Source organism: Mytilus edulis, chromosome 4 (assembly GCF_963676685.1).
Source record: "Mytilus edulis chromosome 4, xbMytEdul2.2, whole genome shotgun sequence".
NCBI lineage: Eukaryota > Metazoa > Mollusca > Bivalvia > Mytilida > Mytilidae > Mytilus > Mytilus edulis.
The window spans coordinates 17,198,075-17,224,316 of NC_092347.1; the positions used below are offsets into that span (position 1 = coordinate 17,198,075).

General features: G+C 32.9%; 4 protein-coding genes across 4 annotated transcripts in view; 2 read left to right on the forward strand and 2 right to left on the reverse strand.

Moving 5' to 3' along the window:
- LOC139521744 (coiled-coil domain-containing protein 172-like) overlaps window positions 1-26,242 on the forward strand; it is a 388,671-nt gene that overhangs the window by 141,153 nt on the left and 221,276 nt on the right. The window lies entirely within an intron of this gene.
- Window positions 2-25,929, forward strand: LOC139519093 (uncharacterized). The gene is made up of 3 exons (XM_071310888.1): window positions 2-149; window positions 24,528-24,764; window positions 25,563-25,929. The coding sequence occupies exons 2-3, from the start codon at window positions 24,537-24,539 to the stop codon at window positions 25,692-25,694; spliced, it is 360 nt and encodes a 119-aa protein (XP_071166989.1). The 5' UTR covers window positions 2-149; window positions 24,528-24,536; the 3' UTR covers window positions 25,695-25,929.
- Window positions 9,584-13,797, reverse strand: LOC139519090 (uncharacterized). The gene is made up of 2 exons (XM_071310883.1): window positions 13,671-13,797; window positions 9,584-12,425 (listed from the first exon to the last, which is right to left on the reverse strand). The coding sequence occupies exon 2, from the start codon at window positions 12,362-12,364 to the stop codon at window positions 9,803-9,805; it is 2,562 nt and encodes an 853-aa protein (XP_071166984.1). The 5' UTR covers window positions 12,365-12,425; window positions 13,671-13,797; the 3' UTR covers window positions 9,584-9,802.
- Window positions 19,600-23,925, reverse strand: LOC139519091 (uncharacterized). The gene is made up of 2 exons (XM_071310884.1): window positions 23,717-23,925; window positions 19,600-22,285 (listed from the first exon to the last, which is right to left on the reverse strand). Exons 1-2 carry the CDS (start codon window positions 23,779-23,781, stop codon window positions 19,675-19,677), a joined length of 2,676 nt encoding a protein of 891 aa, XP_071166985.1. The 5' UTR covers window positions 23,782-23,925; the 3' UTR covers window positions 19,600-19,674.

A 26,242-nucleotide genomic window follows, 5' to 3' on the forward strand; every position in this document is an offset into this window, starting at 1 on the left:
TGTGTTTTGTCGACGTCATCAGACAATGTGACGTTCATTATCGACAAGTTAACGTTTTCCCGAATATTTCATTGATGGCCGGTTTTGACAAAGATATGAAGTCATTGCATTTTGCTGTTCATTGGTGCACCTGATTTGTTTTAAGAGTGGTAAGTCTCACAAATGAATTTGTGAGTATTTTTCAAGAAAATTTTGTTATGTACACTCATGGATACCTCTTCCACACCGTTTTTATGAATACATACTTGCGTCAACTGATTGAAAAAATAGTAGCAAAAATGTATAACCAAAGGCATAGTCACTCTGACTATAGAATATATTGAAAACTTCAGGTTGATTGTTACTAAAGCTTGCACACAGCTAAAAAATAGGTGCCGAAAGTTTGATTGGCAGTGATGGATATTTTCTTACTGAAAAGCAATGAAATGATATGTGAATTTTTTTTTATAGTAGATCTACTGGACAGGATAAAATTTACTCATGCCAAGTATTTCTTTATTTGGTAAAAGATAAATTCTGAACATTTTTTTGAAAAGTGCAAATCTAACAAAGACTAATATGCGAAAATCAATGGTGGTATTACACCTACATAATTTTAAACCCCGGGAAATTGTTTGGACAGGTTCTTATGCAAGATATATCCGTTTACTACATATGATAAACGTATTTTTCTGGAGATGAAAACTTGACCGGTTTATTAGGCAAATCACAAATTAAAGAAAGTCTGAAGATTTGTGAAGTTTGCGAGTCTGCGACCTAGCGATTTAAACATTAATCAATTCCTATATGATGAACACACAGAATGAAGTAGTTGCACCAATCATAATGTGTCACAATTCAAATTAACGTTACAACATGTAGAGTGGGGGCACATATTCGCCGGGGACACAATTTCGCTGTTTTAGTTACATACAACTATTTTATAGAAGAGTTAGAAGAAGAAAAAATGGAAAAAGTATATTTGAGGTGTCCATGAGGGTCAGCGGAGTTCAAAAAGTGGGGTGTTATAAGACTCTTCCTTTCTGTTTTCTGTAGATATTCGGACTTTAAATCTTCTTATTTGTTAAATTAATAACTTGATTATCATATTTAATTCACATTGATAACGATAAAAGACAAAATAATAAACTGTTGTTGTGTTCGGTGGTGTTTAGCGGTGTTCGGTGGTGAAAAGACCTACGGGATTTTTCCTCTCTATTTTAGTAATTAGATTTTGCCTGGTCATTAATCATGCATATTCATGATATTGGTACACAGGTAACTTTTATGTATAAATAGCCGAATCTTCTGGAGTTTCGTAAACAACAACGTGAAACGATATATATACTACTTCATAACGTGCGGTGACCTCACGTGTGTGGTAAAATTTGTTGATTGATGCACGTGGCTATTCTAGTAAATGAATTAATCTACAAAGCGAGGGCACTTTCCATTTTCATCAGCTAAGAGTCGACTAGCCCTTTTTGAAAGGCTAATGATTGTATACTATCAGAAATCTATAACCATTACACATGAATGATTGCATGTCTATCAAATCATAAATGTATAAACCATCTATGATCAAATAAACCTGTCTTCGAAAATTGAACTTTTGATGCCAAATTAACATGTTCTTGTCTTGATGTAACAATCATTTTAGGAGTTTGTTTTGTCTTCTCTCTGTGGGTTTTTAAGCAATAAATTCCACATGATTACCTCATATTTATCCGGTTTCCATATATATATATATATAGGACTCTGAGGTTCGAATAGGACGCTGGGGTGCGATGGTCACGCTGAAGGGTAATGACCAGCGCTGAAGTGCAATGGTCTGCGCTGAAGTGGGATGTTCGGTTCGCTGAAGTGCGATAATCTGCTCTGAAATCTGTGATTGTCTATATATGTCGTTCGTTATGACGTCGCGTACGGTGTTGGTGTTAGTTTTGGTAACGTTAGTTTGACGTTATTTTTCATGCATTGTATAAATAACGTTGTATACTTTTTTCATTTCGTGCAGCTCAATCGTACAGCATAATTTATATGAGCGGTTTGCTTGACTTGCTACGTATAGAACCGACATGCAAAAGCGGTACATATTGTTTATAAGTACAGTTAAATTAAAAAGGAAAAAAAAATATTCATTTAAATTAGAATCCCCTTGGAGCAAAGATATTTACTCTTTTTTTGATTGAAACAGGATATTTAATAAAAAAAAGTTTAAACCCCTGTCTTTTCTGCTGCTTTTTCTTTTAGTTTAAACATATTTATTTATAGTGGATTGTGAAACAAGTTATTACAACTTATATTAACCCGTTTCCACTTTGAGGGTGCGAGTGCTTCCTTGTAGCCTTAGTCTGCTCTTTTCGAAATCTAAAAGGGTGACTTATACGTGCAAGAGATACTGCTCTCTCTTAACACGGGTCAGTCTTTTATCGCCCCCTTCCGACGGACTATCATTGTTTTACAAGACCATCATACTCGCGAATAAAAAAAATTATTAGTTGAATAGTTTGTTTCATCGCCTGTATTAAATGTTCAAAGAATCAACAGTTGAAAGCAAATTCAAAATTAACCACAATAAAGTTAATTTAATCAAATTTGCCGATTTCATAATTCATAAACAAAAGGAAATTTAATCTCACCTATAAACAAGAAAACAGATTGGCGCAGATAATTTTAGCGAAAAACTACTAGGGGACATTTTAGCGCAGACATTAGAGCCCATTTTAGCGCAGGATTAATCCGTTCAGCTGTATTTTCGATAGCCCATTTTAGCGAAAACTTTCCTAGTTGAATAATTCTAAAACCACGAGCATTAATTTATGCTGGCTTAATATTAAAGTTGTATGTATATATATATATGTTCACTGAAATAAAAGTAATTCTTTAGTTGTCACTCAGCTATTTACGTTTTTCTTGATACAATCATCAAATTGCAAACAACAACATATATAAAAATACAATGTATAGACGAATGTGCACCACAATCTAGACAAGGTAAAGAGAAAAATCAGTTCCTACTGCAACTTTATGAACAGTATTGTACAGGGGGTATACCCAGAGCCCATTACTTACGTTCTCTTGAATATAAATTCCAGGCTAGAAGGTCTTTTAAAATTTGATTTTAAAATTTTAGTGTTATATTTTAATGGACATGATATTTTTTAAATTGTGCTGTCTTGCTTCTATTTAAAAAAAAATATTGATCATTAATCATAAAATAGATTAAAGCATTGCTCTAAAATGGGCATTGATAATTTCCATTTTCGCTCGAATGGGTTTTAAATTTTGGGCTAAAATGGGCTTTACTTTGGCGCTAAAACGTTAGATTTTTTTCTCCAAAATGTCCTACCAATGCGCTAAAATGTCCTCCGCCGAAACAGATACAGATATTAATTTTAACTAGATTCGATAAAAATCTGTTAAGATATTGTATCAAAATTATGATAATGTGAAATAAAAATTTATATCAGATCCCTTTTGCACTGATTGTACATGGGCATATTTTTTCTCTTCTAGATCTCACGCATGGGTCTTTGTTTTTGATAAAAAGTGTGCAAACAAAATAAATATTGAAACAAATATATAAATAAAAATGCAAGTATGAACTTAAGAATGTTTCATTAATCCTTGTATGTGCCCATCGAAATTGACAAAGAAGCATGCCAGTATTTTGAGGAAGGGGAAGCATTTTTTATCCTTGCATGTTCCCATGTCCCTAGAAACACACTATCCATTCTTTCTGATTTGAAAATGTGCAATATAAATTGATCCTTTTTCTATTATAATCGTTCGTTCTAAGACACCAGGTCCCATGTACTGAATAGAGAAAGTTCAAACTAGGCCCCCAAACTGCCTCAATAATAGATAAAAGGGGAGGGAGAGGGTTTCAGAAACATTAAAACTGTTAAGAAAGTTTTGAATAAGCATTCAATGACATATTTGTCGCTGGGCGTCAGATAAACAATGAATCAATACACCAAAAAATGCGGCAATTTGGGTTACGCAATGTTTCAATCAATCTCCTTATTATACTTAAGAATTGAATGCTTCTTTTTGTAAATTTATTGGGGTGTAAAAGCGTTGACCGAAGTACATTTTGTATGAAGCGCGGAAGCGCTTCATTCTAAAAATGTACGCACGGTCAACGCTTTTACAACCCTATAAAGTTAAGAAGCATTCAATACTTATAATTACATTTTTAGTTATAATCATGAAAACACAATTTTATATATTTTATTATTTAATTCACCTGTGCACTTTATTGTTGGAGCACGTGTTATCATGAGTGAAAAGTTGTATTGAGCAATGCAACTGCTTACGGAATAACACGTGATGTGCAGTTAGCCAATCAGAATAAAATATTATTATGAAACATACATCTAATGTAATTATATGTAATTAAATCATACTATTGGTAGAGAAATTCACAATTTGTTATATCAAATTGACAATTTGTTATTTCTAATTGATAATTTGTTATATCAAATTGATAATCTGTTATATCAAATTGATAATTTGTTATATTAAATTCATATTTTGTTATACCAAATTCATAATTTGTTATATCAAATTCATAATCTGTTATATCAAATTCATAATTCGTCATATTAAATTGGAAAAAATTAATTAGCATGGTACGTAAAAGCTTCCGTAATTTGCGACGTTAGGCACTGACGCAACGTTAGATATTGCTACTACCACGAAAAATAGCGTTAAGTAAATATTTGAAGGATTTTTTTTTATCGAAATGCTAAAATAAATATTTCAAGTTATACATTAAAATAAAGATTGATTCTTAAATTTTCACATAATGATAGAGAAAGAATAAAAGTATAATATCCATAGGCTTAGGACGACACAGATTATCCGAAAAAAACGTTTACTTAGCGTTGTCCCATGTAACAAACTCGAAACATAAAACTCGAACAATTCGCGAAATGTTCACGCAACTCTTCGAAATTTAGCATGAACATTCTATAACGTGATATATTTCAGTATTGGTTAACATGCATGTCTCTATTTAAAATTTGCATACATATTTTCAAAAGAATATGATGTACGGAAATGTCCCATCGGAAATTTAATTTAGAAACTTGAAACATTTCAGTTCAAAAATAAAATTTTGACAGATAATTCATTAAATTGTAAGCACGATAGTTTAGTACTAAGTGTTAGCTACCAAAATTCGAGTTGAAAAATAAATATAGCTACATATTCAATTCAAACCAATAGATTTGCAATGTCTTGCGGAAATGTCCGAGTTAAACTTTCATGCCTTCACAAAACTTTTACGGCCAAAAAATCAGAGATTTGATTTCTTGAAGATTATTTTTCGGCTTTGATAACTATACCAATAAAAAGTACTTTTAAAGTTGAAGTTGGTACACCAAATAGCATTAAGATTACAGGGTTATCTATAAAAAATACGGATTAATGAAAATGTCTTGCAAGTTTGTCCGTTATCATAATTTAACGTCGCTACAAGCGTAAAACGCCAGGGACGGCATGAACTGCATTCGTGTTCCTTCCTCCACTAAATATAAATGTCCTGCTTTCAACCATGATGCACACATTAGAAAAATACACATCTATAAACGACCAAAAAGTAAAAAAAAAAATCAGTATCATAAGTATAAGCTATTGTATGTCACTGCTTGAATAAAATCATATTCGGGTTGAATATAATGCAGCAATATTTCTCCAAAAACACATAATTACTAGCAGTAAAATTGAATATCCTATGTTAATTATAAAATCATATTGGATTCTCACGGCATTTATACTTGTGTGTTATACTTTGCCTTTACCCAAAAAGGAAAGCAGGAAGAAGTAGATAAAGCGCGTTTTCAATTTAACGTCATTTTTCTGTTACACTAAATGGTAGCAATATCTGACGTTGCGTCACTACATGTCAAGTTTTACAGAACGTAACGTCAAAACAAGTAAAAAAGCATGGTGTGACATTATGACTAGACAAAAGTAGTCGCTGACTGTGTCGTTAATTCTTCTGACATGTGATCGAAAATGGGTTCAAAAAAATCCCTGAACAGTAGATTTTAATGTTATATAGTATTTTTGTGCTATTATAATTTCAAATTTTCCACCCTCCAAAACTGTATAATATGACTTATCATACTTGTAACAAAAATGTAGAAAACGGCGTTTTGTGACATTTTGACTAGACAAAAACAAAAAGATCACGTTTATTTTTTTTTCAATATTTTCTCTTAAAACTTCGACACAATTTTTGTTCATACACTTAAAAAAATAGTTTTCACGTTTGAATAAAATTTCATATCGTAGAAAAGACTGCAACTGCCTATTACTTTTCATAAGACACTTAACAAATACGCCAAAACATCAGAAAACGGCGAGTGTGACATTTCAACGGATTTAATAAAATGAACAATTTAGGACATAATTTAAACAATACTTACTAATTGAAGACATAGAAAGTTGTATATTTATTGTATAATTTTGACACAAGAAGGGTGGATATGTAAATTGTGGTTTGGATATGCAGCATTCGTTCGAATTTTGAAGAGTTCTAAAAAATATGCGAGATTTGGGTTTTGTGACAGAAATAAAAATTTCAAAAAATCATGAATTCTGGCACGATCTTTTGAAATGTTGTTACAAAACTTATTAATTTTTTTCCTTATAATATACGGAATAAAAAGATATATCATTTTCGGAATAATCTATTTGAATTACCTTTTAAAATCACTCTTAACTTCACCCTTATCCATACTTTTTTCTATTTTCGGCTTGACCACAACACAAAGTGAACTTTTCGTCCTGGTCAGACGCGTCCAGTTAACGATGACGTCATAAATAAAACATACACCATTAACACCAAAGACTACTCTTGCTAGGAGTTCAACTTTTTTTTAATAAGTTTAAAAAATGACAAGAATAACTTCAAAGCAACGCTGATCATATGTCACGGTGTTACGTGTCCACACGGGCAAAATCAGTGTTACTAGGGATCATTCGAGTTACAAAATGAAAAAAGTAATGACTTTAAGGCATATTCCATTCCTACTTTTAATTACGCACATTTTGATATATACATTTATATAGTTATCAATTCCGAAACTTCTAACAAATGCAATAAAGGCGAACTGGAAAGCAAAATCCGTATTATCACCAACACCGTACGCGACGTCTATATAGTTTTGTATTTAAATAAAATTTTGCTGCTTCATGGGCGTAAAAAAAAAAAAATGATTCATACGATCAAATGGGGGTTAAATTTGTCACGACCAAAGGATCGGAAACGGTAATTTTGCCAGTCTTGTCCGATACTGAAAGTATTTGTCCTAAACGAGTAAATGGGATTTAGGGCAAAAAAATTTTTTTTTAACAGAAATATTTTCTGTCATTTTGTTATGACTCACAACATTAAGTTACAAAAAGGAATATCTTTTTTTAATTTTTTTTTTGTTCAGTTCATACCGAAGCTTATATGGTGAAGATGACGACCTCTTGTCTTCACTTTAAAATAGTTCGTGCAATACTTATAACTACATGTACCAAGTTTGAGGTTCAATACGTAAACAACTTCCTGTACTAAGCCAAATCTATCCGTAGTTAAATGATGATCGACATACTAAAAGTGTTTGTTTTTTGGGGGTAATTTATTTCTCAAACTGACCAGTACTTAGACATATTCCATCTTATTGTATACTACTAAAAGAAAGTTTTGTTATTCTTCCATTGAGATTAATGAGGTCAAACTTTGAGGGCTTCTATTTTTGTACAAAATGCGTCTATTAAAATGTGGGACAAATTTATGGAATAAATGGCGAATGTGCCCCCGCTTGCACATAACGTTATAAAGGGACGGTAACTCATGAACTGTAAAAGTGACGCTACCCAAATTTGTACTTGTTGATCTGTATTTTGTGGAAATAAGTATTGTTCATAATTTTCATAACATTACTGAGTTGAGCAAACGTAAGTTAAAGAACGGAAACGAAAAATCAGCATTTGTTTCCCCATTTGTAAAGGGTATTACTCTAAAACGATAAAAGTGACGCCACCAAAATTATAATTTGATCTGTGTTTTGTTGTTTCAAGCATTGTGTATAAATGTCATAACATTTGGTTGAGGTTAACTAAAGTTGAGAGAACAGAAACAAAAAATTCAGCAACTTTTCCATATTCAATGGGGCATTACTCTAGAATGGTAAGAGTGACGCCAGCAAAATCCTAACTTGATCTGTGTTTTGTGGTTATAAGCATTGTGCATAAGTTTCATACCATTTGGTTGAGGCAAACTAAAGTTAGAGCGAAAACCAATTTTGGGACGAACGTTCTGACGGATAAGGGTAAAAGTTAATGCCCCCGCCGCTTCTATGAAATTGTCTCTCCACACTTGTTAATTTTCATTTTTTTGCAAACATGTTAGTTTCTGTTACCATGTAATCAATTATGCCCATCAGGTTTACCATCTTGTCAGTTTTGTGCTTTGTATGCATTTTTTTTAACTACACCATGTACAAAAAGCTTTTAAAAATTAGGACTTTCAAGTTTGACCACTGCCCTCAAAGTTTGCGAACAGTTTTGCTGTCTGAAATTTGACCAACATAACTTTTGAATACACAAATGATTGAAGATTAAGAAAACTCAAACTTGAAAGGTTAATCGAGATTTGGTTCATTTTATTTTCAGTCAGAAGTTGCATTTTTTAGTAGTATGCAAGTCTTATATTACTTTTGTATTGTTCAGTTTTTATTTTTTTGTGTTCTCTTTTGTGTATTGGTGTTTGTCTCTTTGTCTTTTTCTTTTTTAGCCATGACGTTGTCAGTTTATTTTCGACTTATGAGTTTGAATGTCTATTTGGTATCTATCGGTTCTCTTTTCACACAAAACGAATATTTTGTCATGTCGGGCCTTTTATAATATAAAATGCTTATCAACTATGGACTTTTGACGAAGTCAATAAGTTACATATGAACCTGATTCGATGGTATTGACCGAGGACGAACTAAAACCAGTATGAGGGACAAAACCAAAAATAAAAAGAGAGCAATGCCAAATTGCTGGAAGCAAACAAGTTGATATTAAAATCATGCTGTTCTATTCTCTTGTATTGATAGACAAATTTTGGAGGGGATTTCATATACAGCAAAATTAAGAAATAATTGATGCAAGCTATACTTTGTTGTAGTTTTACCATTGGTAGGCATTATATACGTGATTATTTTTGCCCGAGCGATAGTGAGGGCTAAAATAACACGAATATAATGCCTACCCATGTTAAAACTACATTAAAGTAGTAGCTTGCATCAATTATTTCGATTCTGATTAGGACAATTAAAATGTGTATAGGTGGAGCCCGTTTGTATAAACTATGCCATAAATCTCCCTTTTTCGTTGATAAACAAGCAAACGACTGGCAATATGATTTTTCAGAGGGAGGAGTTTGAACAGCCAACATGAACGGTTGTCGTACATGTGCATGTATCTAGGTCAAATACTAGTATGTCAATTTCCAAATGCAACACATTACAGTCATACTAAATGAATTAGTAACAACATGTGCATCATTTAAGAGTTTAGGAGTGTTTTAAATTAATGAAATATATTAAATGCATGACAATTTGATCAAATTCATTATTCTGCAGTAGTCAATACACGCATGTGCAAACAAATTTTATTGGATTTAGAGCATGGATTTATTCACAAAGCGAAAGAAGCACGTCATATTAGAATCATGAATAAACTAATCTTGAGAGCTATTCTCAACAATACAAATTTGTGAATAATTTAAAACAGAAAGATATGTATTCACTTGTTTATAGCAGATTTATGTTTATACTATATACTTTTTAGTGAACGCAAAAACGTTTTTCGTGATATCCACGGCATTTTGTTGAATTTGTAATAAAGATGAGAGAAGTGGTCGGCAGTCCTTCACGTCACCAGAATCTGTTAAAATGTTAAATACCCTATCGGCCAAATAACCAAGCATATCAACATTTTCTCGAAGCTGTGAACATTTAATACCGGATTTTATGAGTTTATCGATAAAAACGTAACAATATTCTGCCATGTGATGAAGCTCAACGTAAACTGATACCATATTGTTCAGTAATCCCTTAATCTTCTCTTCCACATCTGAACAAACAGAAACATTATCTTCTGTGCCATCGAACATTGGAAAATATAGTGGTCCTTTTCTTTTGGCAATGTTTTTACATTTAGATATGATCTGAAGAGAACCTTTTCTGAGTTTGTTTATTTTTTGTGGATGACGACCCTGTCGATGGTTAACGGCTTTCTTGTAATCTCCACTTCTATTTCTATTTGATACATTAGAATAACCATCCATTTCGGTAACCTTTAGAGTAGTTGTTCCTCTCAGTGGGTTTCTAATGCTCTGACTGCAACTTTTAGTCCACCTATGGTTGCCGTCTTGATTCGTTCGTAAACATCCCCAGCAGAAATAAGCTCCGCATGGACAACTCATATAGAAACAGACACCACCCATATGCTCAATGAACCTTTTACACTCCGGACACGATTTCCCACGGACATCTACGAATGATGCTGATATGGCAATGTCGTCTCCAAGCAGTTTTAATTTTTTCCAGTAAGCTCGTGCTTTATCACATGGAACTGGCCAGTGTGGTGGCTGTAAGCATTGGAAGCAAATGTGTGTTCCACATATACACGCAACATCCTTCGCTTTTTCTGGATTAGTTACTGTGATTACCCTACAACAGTTTGGATTTGGACACCATTTAGCATCCGCAGCCAATAACTTTAGGTCGTGGTGACGTCGTTTTATACCAAGTACTTCGAACACGTTTATAAATGTCAAAAGTACAGCGTCAGCGACGGTTTCTTTGCATCCATGTTCTGGACATGTTATGTTCACAGAACCCATATTCATACGCGATCTGGAATGGTCTATCCAACATTCATCACAAAACCAATGTCCACATGAAGTAAGAGCTGTTCCAGGTTTTCCGCCTTCAGCCATAAAATCAAAGCAAATTCCACAATATTCTGACGAAATATATTCATAACCGAGTTCAACAACTGTTTCATTATCACTCAAACTGTTATTGAAAATATCTTTAAATAGCGTTTTTCTCGTAACAAAAGAAACTTCTTTCTTAATTTTCTGACAGTTGTTCAAATTCTCAAATTTCATGGAGGATGTACATTCTTTGGAGGGTACTTTTTCATTTTCTATAAATCCGTCGGTTGACATCATATCTAGGAATGTCACAGCTCTGTGTAAAATATCTTCTACGCAACCGTTGTAATAGTCAAACATTGTCAAAATTCGGAATTTTTCTGAGTTTGTTCCAATATTAAGACATACTCTAAATACGCCGTGTGTCTCTGTACTGTTGACATCGTATTCATCATATGTAAATACAACACAGGAGGTCAGGTCCCAATTTTTCAAGATTTCTGCTTGCAAACATATGGTGTTTTTCAATCGAATTTTCATTCTGTCGCTAACATCGATTAAAAACTTTCGTGGTAAACAAGGACATTCAACATAGCTTTTGCCATATCGTTCTTTCAACAATGAACTCTCTACTTCTCTTTTTGGAAGCAATACAAACACAGGCTCCATTGTTTTTCTATTCTCAGTTAAAGCCAAACTTGTAGGTTCTTCGATTTGTGGCGTTTCGTCTGCCGTAATCTTTGGTTCATATATTTTTCTGTCTTTAGATTCGAAAGTCTGCTTTGAAAAATAGTTAATGTTGTTTCTTTGACACAAACTTTGCATTAAAGCAGCATGTATCATGATATCTTCTAATAGTTCTGTGTTTGTGACGTCTTCTTTCTTAGCGTTTTCGTACAGGTACGAAGCTGATTCATCGTCTAACTCCGTCTCCGTTTCGGATTCGTCGTCATAAATATCTTCAAATGATTCGCAATATTCGTCATAGTATTGACCAACACTGAGTTTCTCCCTTTGTCTTCTGGCTTTTGTTGTTCGGCCACGCCCATTTTCAGATTTATCAATATTATGCCCGACATATTTTGGATTGTGAACTACTGAACATGTTGATGGACTAGGGTAAACGACTTCAATTTGAAGGATAGGTTGTGTACCAGTTTTGTCGTCTATTATGCTTTGAGCTACGACTGATTCTCCGTTGAAATAAGTTTTCTTTTTACTTTCTATTTTCTTCATATTTCCTTTTGAGGAATAGTACCCAACAGTATGACTTTTCTTTGCGATGTCATGGGAGACAATTAACTTGACGTTTGATTTCAAGTTCTTGTAGCTTCCTGACAAAATGGAATGTTTAAGCATTTCCGGAAGTTCCCATCTTCCTTTTTTATTGAGCGAATATACCACATCATCTCTATCCATATTTAGATCTTCTAAAATGGTATCTTTCATTGCTGTTGGACTCCATGACTTTCTTAGAAGACAAGATCTCTTACTGTATGTACGATTGAACCTGCAATGAAATATCAATATTTTGAAATCACAAACTTATCGCATTGATGCAAGCGTAATGCCTTAGCCCAACCCCTACCAAACAATGAAGTTTTATTGTACATATGACTGTTATACGACTTTAGATTCAAAATCTTTCTATACTGAGTAGCTAAAATATTATATCGACTTCAGAACAAACAAACATTTCGAAAGCTTCATTCAGCACTAACATTTCTAGTTTTAATAATACACCTCTAATGGTGTAAGACAACTTTGACCGATGACAATCAATTGTTGTGCCTTGTGAACGAAATAATTGGATACACTATAACTTAAAATGACCCTCCCGAAAATAATATTCGACCAATCTTCAAAGTTGAAACACACATAATAATACCGTGATTAGAATCACAATTTAGAATAAAGAAGAATGTGTCCAATTTCACAAATGCCCTACTCGCACTATCATTTTCTGTGTTCAGTGGACCGTGAAATTGGGGTTAAAACTCATATTTGGCATTAAAATTAGAATAATAATAATACTTTATTCCAAAAGCAAGTACAGCTTATAGGATATACATTCATTTTTTGACAAATTAATTATACATGCACCATATTAAATAAACAGACATATAATAATCAAATGTTAACTACATTGAGATACATTAAATTACTTGTATACAATACAATTTCAAGTATAACGCAGAGTATGAAATTCATAAAATTAATAAAAGTTAGCAGCGTAGTTTCTCCGCTAATTTTAAGTATTTACCAAGATTGTTCAGAAAGAATATATCATAGGGAACATGTGTACTAATTTTCAAGTTGATTGGACTTCAACCTTATCAAAAACTACCTCGTTCAAAAACTTTAACCTGAAGCGGGACGGACGGACGCACAGACCAGAAAACATCTATTATCGAAACAATACATGTTTTATATGGATAATAAAGTACTATAGAAAGACATTTGGAAACGAGAACATTACTAGTGTTCTGATTGTAGACATAACTATTTTCGCCTGGTGATCTTAATAAAATATGGTAAAAGGGATATTGCGGGTAGTGCATGAAAAAAAGGAGATTCTTTTAACTTAAAATTCAAAAGCATATTATTCTTGTTTTCCGATTTTATTTATTTATTAGATATTAATCATATAATTATTTTATTTCATTTAACTAGGTTCTTATTGTTTGCCGTAAATGCTTTGATATAGCCTAACTAAATAACGCGAAAAGCAGGACTGGATTTTTCATTGACTCACCTTGAATTTGATGCTCTGAGGGTGTTCCCGGAGTGGACACCCCGTTTGGATTTTTTTTTGCACCATTGGCTGGTGGTTCAACGCTTTTTCTGTTCTATTCTGTTGTAAAGAAAAGTAGTTGGTAGTTATCTATTTATACTGTCGTTGTATTTCAAGCTTGTGGTGCAATGTTTAAATTAGACTTTTGATAGGACAAAATTGTATGTAAATACCTCAAAATAGAACTGTGCGATAAATAGGTACGTACTCTGATATCTCCCTCGAATTTAAGTAAACATACGAAAACTTCTGATGATAGTTATATGATAACGCATATAACCATTCAGAACAGAATTTAAAAAAAAACTACGAAATATTGATTTTTAAACGACTGTATCAATGTATTACATCTAGTTTCATAACGGGAAAATTGATCGTCCTATACTAGTTTATATATATACATCTTGAGAAGACAACCAAAATTTACCTATTTATACCTATATATGTAAAAATCTGAGACAATTGATAAATAAAGCGATTAATAAAAATTACAGTAATAAAAGGGGGATGGAAAAAAAATGGCTCAACCCAAACAAATGTACCTGTGTCTGTCCCAAGTCATGAATCTCGCCAATAGATGTGGTAAATAATCTTCGAATGTTTTTCGTTATTTGAAGAGTTGGATGTAATTGTTGACGGTAGGCTTTTGATTGTTTTGTGCTAGTTTTATTTAAAAAAAAACGTAAACTCGTGTCAGTTTAGCTGATCATATTTTAAACGCTTGACATATTGTATATATAATCAATGTAATGTGTGTATGTGTGTATGTGTGTATGTGAATTTGTAATACTGGGGTTTTCATAAAATCACTGAAAGAATGAGGGATTTTGTAAAAATAAATGAAAGAATCAGTGATTTTGAGCAATCGGTACCAGCAGTTTCATTGATTTTGTAAATTCACTGAAATTGTTATTATTTTATAAAATCACTGAAATTGTTATTTTATAAAATCACTGAAATTGTTATTATTTTATAAAATCACTGAAATTGTTAGTTATATTTTATAAAATCACTGAAATTGTTTGTCATTTTATAAAATCACTGAAAACATGCTCCGGATCTGATTTTGTAAAATACCCAGTTACAAGTTTCAACTTTAATTAGAAATTCGTTTTTCTTGATGAGAGTGGGCGTTAAACTACATATTTGGTTAATGGTCCTGGTAAACCTTTAGAAATCTATAGGCACTACATATGAATGATTACATGTCTATCAATTCATAGATGTTAACCTGACCTCGGGAATTGAACTCTCTTAACACCAATTCCTTTACTTGCAGTTCTACGTTTTTGGGTAGGCATTTCACGCAAAGTTCCTTGTTAAGTTTGAAAACTTTTGATGAAACATTTGCACACTTTCTATGTTCCTTTTTTACCATTTTTAATACCACCATAACCTGTTGAAATATGATTTTTCTGACCTATGTTTCATTTTAAATAAGAAGGTGTGGTATAATTGCCAATGAGACAACTCTCAACTAGAGATCAAATTACATAGAAATTGACAAAAAAATTCTGCAAGTCATACATAATATTTGATATCTTCCGTTTTTTTCAAGATTATTTCACTTTACAATTTGAAGACTTTTATACCTACATTCAACAAATATGGAATAGCATAATTGTACTAAACAATATCTGAGATATGACCACAGTATTAAAGTGAGACATTAAACAATCGTCAAGGTGGCATACTTTTGTCTGGTTGTTTATCTTTATATGGACAGGCAGGTATACAATATAAAGATTTTGTTTATCTATCTAATGACTTTTTAATTATTATTATATTGTGGATGTAAGCGTCTTTGTATATGCTGCATTTTTATAAAACAACTTTTTTTTTTTTTTTTTACAATTCTGTTTTTATGCCGCATTAATATGTGCATGTTATATGTGCCACTGACACTGTATTACATGGACTAAACCAATGTAGAATTATAATGTTATTTCCTTTTAGAAGTTTGTTTTGTCTTATATATGTGGGTTTTTAAGCAATAAATTCCCCAATTACCTCATATTTATCCGGGTTCCATATAAACATTTTACTTTTCACTCTGTTGTTTAAAGTAATATTTGTGAAAGTTTGCTGATATTTCTTTATAGAATGTCAATTATTTAGTAACAATTTCTCACCAAGTATCAACAAATTGAACAAATTAACCTCAAATTGTTTTGTATTACTGCGGTATTCCTTTTTCCAAAGGTATTATCTATTATAATATACAAACAGATGATCCGCAGGGCGCAGCTATATACGACCGCAGAGGATGAACCCTGAACAGTTGGGGCAAGTATGGAAACAACATTTAAGCTGGATTCAGCTTTAAATTTGGATTGTGATTAAATAGTCGACACAGCATAGGTTTCTGACACAGAATGAATGTGGTCTAATGAACTTAAAATATTTTTTTTTTGCCTTTGAGCAATTCACTATGCTGTTGAATATTAATCCTCTCAAAAAAATGTTTGAAGAAATTTTCTTTTTATTTATGAAATCTGAAATGAGAAAAATTTAACCCCCCCCCCCCCATTTTTTTCACATCCCCCTTTCCCTTTTTCCAATACTGATCTCAGTTCAAATTCATAATGGAGTTTGCAACAATAACTACTCATTTAAATACATCATAAAATATTAAAATGTAAAATAAAGTGCTTGTTATCATTGAATGGTAAAGATTGTTTTAATTTATCAGTTGGTAGTAAATGTGAATATACATTGTATATTGTATAAAACAATGATTTAAGTTGATTCAACTACTATTCTGGACAAAGAAAGATAACTCCAATTGAAAATTTCTTGCTATTGCACAATATTGTGCAATTAGATATTTCTTGCTATTGCGCAATACTGTGCAACTGAAAATATTTGCTATAGCACAATACTGTGCAATTGAAGATTTCTTGCTATTGCGCAATACTGTGCATTTGAAAATTTCTTGCTATTGCACAATACTGTGCAATTGAAGATTTCTTGCTATTGCTGAATACTGTGCAATTGAAAATTTCTTGCTATTGCACAATACTTAATATAATAATTTTGGATCCTGATTTGAACCAACTTGAAAACTGGGCCCATAATCAAAAATCTAAATATATGTTTAGATTCAGCATATCAAAAAAGCCCAAGAATTCAATTTTTGTTAAAATCAAACTTAGTTTAATTTTGGACCCTTTGGACTTTAATGTAGACCAATTTGAAAACGGGACCAAAAATTAAGAATCTACATACACAGTTAGATTTGGCATATCAAAGAACCCCAATTATTCAATTTTTGATGAAATGAAACAAAGTTTAATTTTGGACCCCGATTTGGACCAACTTGAAAACTGGGCCAAAAATAAAAAATCTAAGTACATTTTTAGATTCAGCATATCAAAAAACCCATAGGATTCCATTTTTGTTAAAAACAAACTAAGTTTAATTTTGGACCCTTTGGACCTTAATGTAGACCAATTTGAAAACTGGTCCAAAAATTAAGAATCTACATACACAGTTAGATTCGGCAAATCAAAGAACCCCAATTATTCAATTTTTAAAGAAATCAAACAAAGTTCAATTTTGGACCCTTTGGGCCCCTTATTCCTAAACTGTTGGGACCAAAACTCCTAAAATCAAACCCCACCTTCCTTTTATGGTCATAAACCTTGTGTTTAAATTTCATAGATTTCTATTTACTTATACTAAAGTTATGGTGCGAAAACCAAGAATAATGCTTATTTGGGCCCCTTTTTGGCCCCTAATTCCTAAACTGTTGGGACCAAAACTCCCAAAATTAATCCCCACCTTCCTTTTGTGGTCATTAACCTTGTGTCAAAATTTCATAGATTTCAATTCAAAGTTAAAGTGCGAAAACTAAAAGTATTCGGACGACGACGACGACGCAAGACGACGACGACGCCAACGTGATAGCAATATACGACGAAAAATTAAAATTTTTGCGGTCGTATAAAAAGAATTAATACTTTTTTTAACAGATTCCCTAAAATAAATTAGGGGAATTTGTAAAAAAAAAAAAATTAATTGTTTCATTGACTTTGTATAATCCCTAGTTAAAATCAGTTCAGTAATTATAGTATAAAGACCTCTGAATTTGAAGGGTCTTAACAAATGATCCCTGATTTTACAAAATATATATTGTACAGGGGTAGATGGTCCAGGTTAAATTTTAATTCCCCAAAGTTTCTGTCTGTTACAAGGTTGTATTTGTTGAAGACATTTTCAGTTTTGTCACCACATGCTTGTCTCGTTTTATTTGATGCAAGAATGCCCAACTGTATTATTGAAAATTGTCATTTATTATAAGTATGTGTGTCGACGATATCGATAGAACGACATCAATGTTTACAATCTAACTTAACTACTAGAAAAATTGATTAAAGAAAAAAACTGACCCCTACTATTAAATGGGGGTGTTATTTTCCATAATATTAAGTTACAAAAAGAAATGTCTTTATAAAATTCGTTGCAAATTTCAGTTCATAACGATGCTTTCGTTGTAAAGATGACGGCCTTCTGTCTTTACCACATAGTTCGTAAAATACAAAACTTCATGTACCAAATATGACGTTCAATACTTATATCTTTCGCCCCTCTTTTATACAACTTCCTGTACTAAGCCAAATGTATCCGTGCATCAGCCTACTAGTCTAGAGATGATTTCTTTTTTTCTAAAACTGACCATAGACATTTTCCCTGCTTATTTAGGGGGGTGTCTATTATAAAGAACTAAAAGAAAGTTTCGTAACTTTTCCATTGAGATTAATGTGGTCTAACGTTGGTTAAATGCCATCGGTTACCCCTACATTGAGGGCTTATATCTGTGTAGAAAATGCGTTTTAGTATACAGTATTCCTGTTTTAGGGATGTTGAGTTGATTAAAGAAGAAAATTAAAGGGGGTAAAAAATGCTCCTCCGTATTTGTTGATTGCATATGTTAGGTTCTGTTGACATGTAATGAATTATGCCATCAGATTCGACATCTCGTCAGTTTTGTGCTTTGTGCACGTGTGCATTTTCTAACTATGTACACCATGTGAAAAGAGCTTTCAGAATTCGTTTGTTTCTATTTTTACCACTTCCCTCAAAGTTTGCGAATTGTGTACCTATCTGAAATTTGACCAACAACATTTTTGAATACACAAATGATTAAAGATTAAGGAAGCTCAAACTTGAAAGGTAAATCGAGTTTAAATTACTTTTTTTTACTTTGTTTTAGTCAGAAGCTTTTATTCTTAGTATATTCATCGACTTTTATTACTTATGTGTTGCTCAGTCTTTTTTTCAATGTTGTGTTTTGTGTATAATGTTGTTTGTCTGTTTGTCTCTATCTTTTTAACCATAACGTTGTCAATTTATTCTATGAACTTGAACATATCTCTTTGGTATCTGTCGCCTCTCTTTTGCATACAAAGTGTCGGGCTTTTTAAAATATAAAATACTATACAGTATGGATTTTGCTCATTGTTAAAGACCTTATAGTGAGTGACCCATGCATGATTGCTGACTTTCACTGATTAGCCTCTGTCGACAGTGACCTTATTTAACACATCTCCTTATTTTTTAAGCGCGTGTTCATTCCCAGAGATCACGCTCTGGGTATTGGGTTAACTTTTCAGAATGAGGTCTTTTCTTGGGTTTAGATAAAAAAAACATACATAAAAGGAAATATCAAAGATCACATTCTTGTTTGCAACCATTCACCCTTTCTAAGAAGAAAATCAAAATATCCATAGAAGGGCAACTCATGAATAAACCAATGGAGTTATTCTCAACCATGCAAATTTGTAAAACAGAAAAATACGTATTCGTCTGATATTTCACTTATTATCAGCAGGCCTTGACGTCATTTCAAGTTTTTTTAAAGTTTGTTTAGTATAAAAAAAAAAAATAATAATTTTACATTTTTTAATTAGGATTTACACTTTTGTATCACTTCTGTTTTGCATGTCTTTTCACAAATGCATGTTTATACTGTAAACTTTTTAGTGACTGAAACAATGTTTTTCGTGACATCTACTGATTTTTGTTGAATCTGTAATAAGGAAGAGAGAAGTGGTCGGCAGTCCTTCACGTCAGCGGAATCTGTTAAAATACTAAAAATCCTATCGGCTAAATAACCAAGGATGTCAGCATTCCCTCGAAGATGTGAACATTTAATACCAGATTTTATGAGTTTGTCAATAAAAACGTAGCAATATTCTGCCATGTGATGAAGCTCAACGTAAACTGATACCATATTGTTCAGTAATTCCTTAATCTTCTCTTCCACATCTGAACAAACAGAAACATTATCTTCTGTGCCATCGAACATTGGAAAATACAGTGGTCCTTTTCTTTTGGCAATGTTTTTACATTTAAATATGATCTGACGAGAGCCTGATCTTATTTGGCTTATTTTAAGTGGATGACGACCCTTGCGGTGGTTAACGGCTTTCTTGTAATCTCCACTTCTATTTCTATTTGATAGATTAGAATAACCATCCATTTCGGTAACCTGCAGAGTGCTAGTTCCTTTCGTGTCTCCGTGTTTGTACTGATTGCATTTTTCACTCGCTATATGGTTTGGATACGTGCCTAAACATCCCCAGCAGAAATTAGCTCCGCATGCACAGCTCATATAGAAACAGCCACCCAGTTTCTCCACGAACCTTTTACATTTCGGACATGATTTCCCACGGACATTTACAAATGTTTCTGATATGGTGATGTCGTCACCATTCATTTTCAACTTCTTCCAGTAGGCTGGCGCTTTATCGCATGGAACTGGCCAGTGTGGTGGTTGTAAGCATTGGAAGCAAATATGTGTTCCACATATACACGCAACATCCTTCGCTTTTTCAGGATTAGTTACTGTGATAACCCTACAACAGTTTGGATTTGGGCACCATTTAGCATCAGAAGCCTGCAACTTAAGGTCATGGTCTCGTCGTTTTAAACTAAGTACCTCGAATACGTTTATAAATGTCAATAGTACAGCTTCAGCGACTGTTTCCTTGCATCCATGTTCTGGACAAGTTATGTTCACAGAACCCATATTCATACGCGATCTGCAATGGTCTATCCAACATTCATCACAAAACCAATGTCCACATGATGAAAGAGCTGTTCCAGGTTTTCCGCCTTCAGCTATAAAATCAAAGCAAATTCCACAATATTCTGAAGAAATGCAATCATAACCGAGTTCAACGACTGTTTCATTGTCACTCAAACTGTTGTTGAAAATGTCTTTAAATAGCGTTTTCCGAGTAACTAAAGACGCGTCTTTCTTAAACTTCTGACACTTGTTCAAATTCTCAAATTTCATGGACATACTTTCTATAGGGGGAAGTTTTTCATTTTCTATAAATCCGTCGGTCGACATCATATCTAGGAATGTCACAGCTCTGTGTAAGACATCTTCTACGCAACCGTTGTAATAGTCAAACATTGTCAAAATTCTGAATTTTTCTGAGTTTGTTCCAATATTAAGACATACTCTAAATACGCCGTGTGTCTCTGTACTGTTGACATCGTATTCATCATATGTAAATACAACACAGGAGGTCAGGTCCCAATTTTTTAAGATTTCTGCTTTCAAACATCCGGAGTTTTTCAATCGCATTTTCATTCTGTCGCTAACATCGATTAAAAACTTTCGGGGTAAACAAGGACATTCAGCATAGCTTTTGCCATATCGTTCTTTCAACAATGAACTCTCTACTTCTCTTTTTGGAAGTAAGACAAAAACGGGCTCCATAGTTTTTCTATTCTCTATTAAAGCCAAACTTGTAGGCTCTTCGATTTGTGGTGTTTCGTCTGTCGTAATCTTTGGTTCATACACTTTTCTGTCTTTAGATTCGAAAATCTGCTTTGAATAATAGTTTATGTTGTTTCTTTGACACAAACTTTGCATTAAAGCAGCATGTATCATGATATCTTCTAATAATTCTGTGTTTGTAACGTCTTCTTTATTAGCGTTTTCGTACAGGTACGAAGCTGATTCATCGTCTAACTCCGTTTCCGTTTCGGATTCGTCGTTATAAATATCTTCAAATGATTCGCAATATTCGTCATAGTATTGACCAACACTGAGTTTCTCCCTTTGTCTTCTGGCTTTTGTTGTTCGGCCACGCCCATTTTCAGGTTTATCAATATAATGCCCGACATATTTTGGATTGTGAACTACTGAACATGTTGATGGACTAGGGTAAACTACTTCAATTTGAAGGATAGGTTGTGTACCAGTTTTGTCGTCTATTCTGCTTTGAGCTACGACTGATTCGCCGTTGAAATAAGTTTTCTTTTTACTTTCTATTTTCTTATTATTTCCTTTTGAGGAATAGTACCCAACAGTATGACTTTTCTTTGCGATGTCATGGGAGACAATTAACTTGACGTTTGATTTCAAGTTCTTGTAGCTTCCTGTCAAAATGGAATGTTTAAGCATTTCCGGAAGTTCCCATCTTCCCTTTTTATTAAGCGAATATAGCACATCATCTCTATCCATATTTAGATCATCTAAAATGGTATCTTTCATTGCTGTTGGACTCCATGACTTTCTTAGAAGACAAGATCTCCTACTGTATGTACGATTGAACCTACAATGAAATACCAATATTTTAATTCATTGAAATTTCAAGATTATTGCATTGAAGCGAGCATGAATTTCCTAAACGCTCCCTTTGAAGGCCAACGTGAACAATAATGTTTAAGTATAAATAGGATGTCATATGACGATTGCCCGGACTGAGTGACAATTTTAGAGTGAAGTTTATACTATCTAATTTTGTAACTTAAATACATTTTCGACCGTTATATTAATTCTTGCATTACTTATGATCACTTATAACTGCATGTACCAAGAACGTTTTAAGCTCCTGTTTTTGGCCAAATGTATCCGTGCATATAATACTGATCAGCATACTAAAAGTGATTTCATTTTTCTAAAAATTACCATTTCATAAGACATTTTTTTCTTACTAAGTTACATGTTTATAAGAGATTTAACTTCTATTTAATTTTCAGTGAGAAGTTCACGATTGTTATTTTTTTGTGTAGTATGCATCGAATTATATTACTTTTTGTTGCTCAGTCTTTGGTTTTATTTAGACTTATTTAGCGCATCTATTTATTTTTCATGTTGATTCCCAAATATTACGCTTATGTGATCTTTCAAATTTCAAAATCATTGCATTGAACCAGTCTGACTGCTATATACCCCCCCTTTTTTTTCGGGCGGGCGCTAAGTAGCTGAAATACATTTTCTACCATTATATTTATTCTAGCATTACATTTATAAAAAATTCGAACTCTTAATTCGAATTATAAACATCTTCATGTCAATAATACACCTGAAATTGTATCTATAGATAATGGTATAAGACAAGTTTTTCACTGGCGGATCCAGAATTTTTCATAAGAGGAGGCCCACTAACTGCCTAAGAGGGGACCCTAATGCTTCAGTGATTCCCTATATAAGCAATCAAATGTTTCTCACAAAAAGGGGGGGGGGGGGGGCTGAAAAAAACCTCTAAATCCGCCTTTGCTTTTAAATGGTTTGGACATTTTTTATTATGAGTTGACCAAATATAATCGAAAAGTAATATTTCTATCAATATTCAAAATAGCAGCATACAGTTGTGGGCAATGTAAAGGGGGAGTTGGTCTTTTTGAAAGTTGAAATCATATATTCACGAGCGCATCGATTATTTTTATCAACCGATTTTATAAATTATTTTTACATATGATTATTTCATCTTATTCAATCTAACTTTTTTAATTTTGTCGTAAATTAATTTCATATAAACCCAATATGAAAATAACATGCAGTGGCGGAAAAGGGGTGTTCCCAACCCAGGAGAAAGTGGGTTTCCGACCATATGTCCCCATTCTCATGCATTGATCGTCCAAAAAATAAGGTTCCAATCCCTTGGACAAACCTGGAACTGGGTTCCAACCCCTGGAACCTCGTCTAGAGCCGCCACTGTGATTTGGATGAGAAGTACTTTCATAATTTTTAATTGACCTACCTTGAATTGGATGCTCTGAGGGTGTTCCCGGAGTGGACACCCCGTTTGGAAATTTTCTGCACCATTGTCTTGTGGTTCGACACTTTTTTCTGATCTTATTTGTTGTTATGAGAAGTAGTTAGTAGTTATCTATTTATACTATCGTTGTATTTCAAGCTTGTGGTGCAATGTTTAATTCAGACTTTTGATAGGACAAAAATTATGCAAATACCTTAAAATAGAACTGTGCTATAAATAGGTTCGTCGTCTTATCTTCTTCGAACTAATCTAAACATACGAGAAGTTCCGATGGGAGTAGTATGATATCGCTTAATACCATTCAAAAAAAATATAATGAACATGAAAGTACTTGTGAAAATTAAATAATAATTAAATATATATGCATTATCCAGCAATATTGGACTTTTCATTTGAATATATATTTGTCTATACTGAAGACTTTTGACAATCGATATTTGTAGCTATACATGAAAGATCATAAAATCCTGAGAGGCTGAGACATGCCTATAATGAAGTGATTAAAACAATTAAGAAAATATTAGCTTATTTATATTTGTCTGTTTACCTTTCCGTTATATCGTATCAAGCTTGACTGAAACAAAATTACGTTGTATTTACCTTTTCATTTACCTTTTTATTTAGTGACGGGGTGGGGGGGGGGGGGGGGGGGGGGGGGTTCAACATTGCTGCAAGTTTTGTTAATCCAAAAAAAAAAGTCAGTGAAAAAACTATGTGAATTAAGTTTTTTTTATCCTACATTGAACTTTTGATTTCGTCCCTTACTATCCATGCATTTTCTTTTTATCTACAGCTCTTTGAAATGACTGACAAGTCAGCTTTAACCTTACTTGATTGTATGGATATAGCAGAAAATGTGGAAATCGTTGAAAGTAATAAAAACAACGAAGCGATCAACATTATGGACGAAATATGCTCTGATGTGAACATTTCCATGAGAAATAGCGGGATTGCTGTAAAAGACGAGTCATCCATAAAAGGAATACCTAAAGAATATGAGAGAGTAAAACCAGATCCGCGAGCCATGCGAGTAAGTCATTAATGATGGGGACAGAAATTATTCAAAGATTTAAGTGTACTGGACGGGAATATTGAATCGAACAGTTAATGCAACACCAGTAGATTGATTTATTGTTTGGTTTTTTTTTCTTTATGTCCAATGTCAAACATTTCATGCATCTCAAGGACGAACGTCATTGGATATAGCTCAACAGATTATAAGTTTGACTTTTGAAATAGTTCTGAACAATTACTTTTTAATATTATTTCACTACTGTACATATCCTTTTAGTTTTCTGTGAATTTCGGAATTCGCAACTGACACGTAATTTTTATAAGATTGACTTCTCTCCAATGTCCTTTCTTTTTACTTCCTTATATTAAATGTATACAGGTGAGCCATCAGACTCTTATGATCCTCTTATTTATTTGTGAAGTTCGTCCAATTTTATCAGATTTTATCCATCTATTGGTTTAGTATCCTCCTAATTATATAAATAGTCATCGGTTGCCAATATCTTTTTAAAACACACAAGAAGCTCTGTTGCGAGTTGAATATCATAATAAAATATTTTTTTTAATTAACAGGAAAAATGAATTTACATTCCATATGCAAATAAAAATAACCGGTACAGTGATAAATTGGTACCAGTTCGTTAAACTTGGCGAGTTGCTTACTGTTATTGTTATGCAGTAGATTAAAAAGAAGAAATTTAGCCCTAGCCGTATGGATAGTTACTTATTTTTAAAGGGTGAATTATCTAAGCAGGCCAGGTCATTTCTTCAAACTAATTATATTTAACTCATATGAGATATTTTTATATTGTAGGTATTATTACGTCACTTATACGATACGACCGGTCAATTGTATGAAGATGTACCTCCAAGATTTAAAACATCACATATTGGACTGGCCCTGTATCTAAAACACTGCCTACAACACTCTTATATGTTAAAGTAAACAATGACAACAAAGCCAAGAGTATATATAGATTGTTCTACTTGTTTAACATTGTTCTACATTAATTATTCACAATATTAAAAAACTTTATTGTTCTTTTAGAAAAAAATATAATCTTGTTTACCTTTGCTAGTAATTTATAAAATATACAATAGACTATGTCATCTGCATAAAGTATGATACAGAATTCTAAAATAAAAAAAATAGCTCTCTCTAGTTCACTTTCGACAACCCACATGTTAGTTATATCGAAATCCTGTCCACAATCCACGTGTCGATTTTGTCGAATGCCTATCGACAATCCACATGTCAATTGTATCAAATGCCTGTCGACAATCAACATGTCAATTATATCGAATGCATGTTAACAATCCATGTGAAAATTTTATTGAATGCCTGTCTGCAATCCAAAAGTCAATTACATCGAATGTCTGTCGACAATACACGTGTCAATTACATCGATTCCCTGTCGACAATCCACGTGTAAATTACATCGATTGCGTGTCAACAATCCAAATGTCAATTTCATCGAATGCCTGTCCACAATC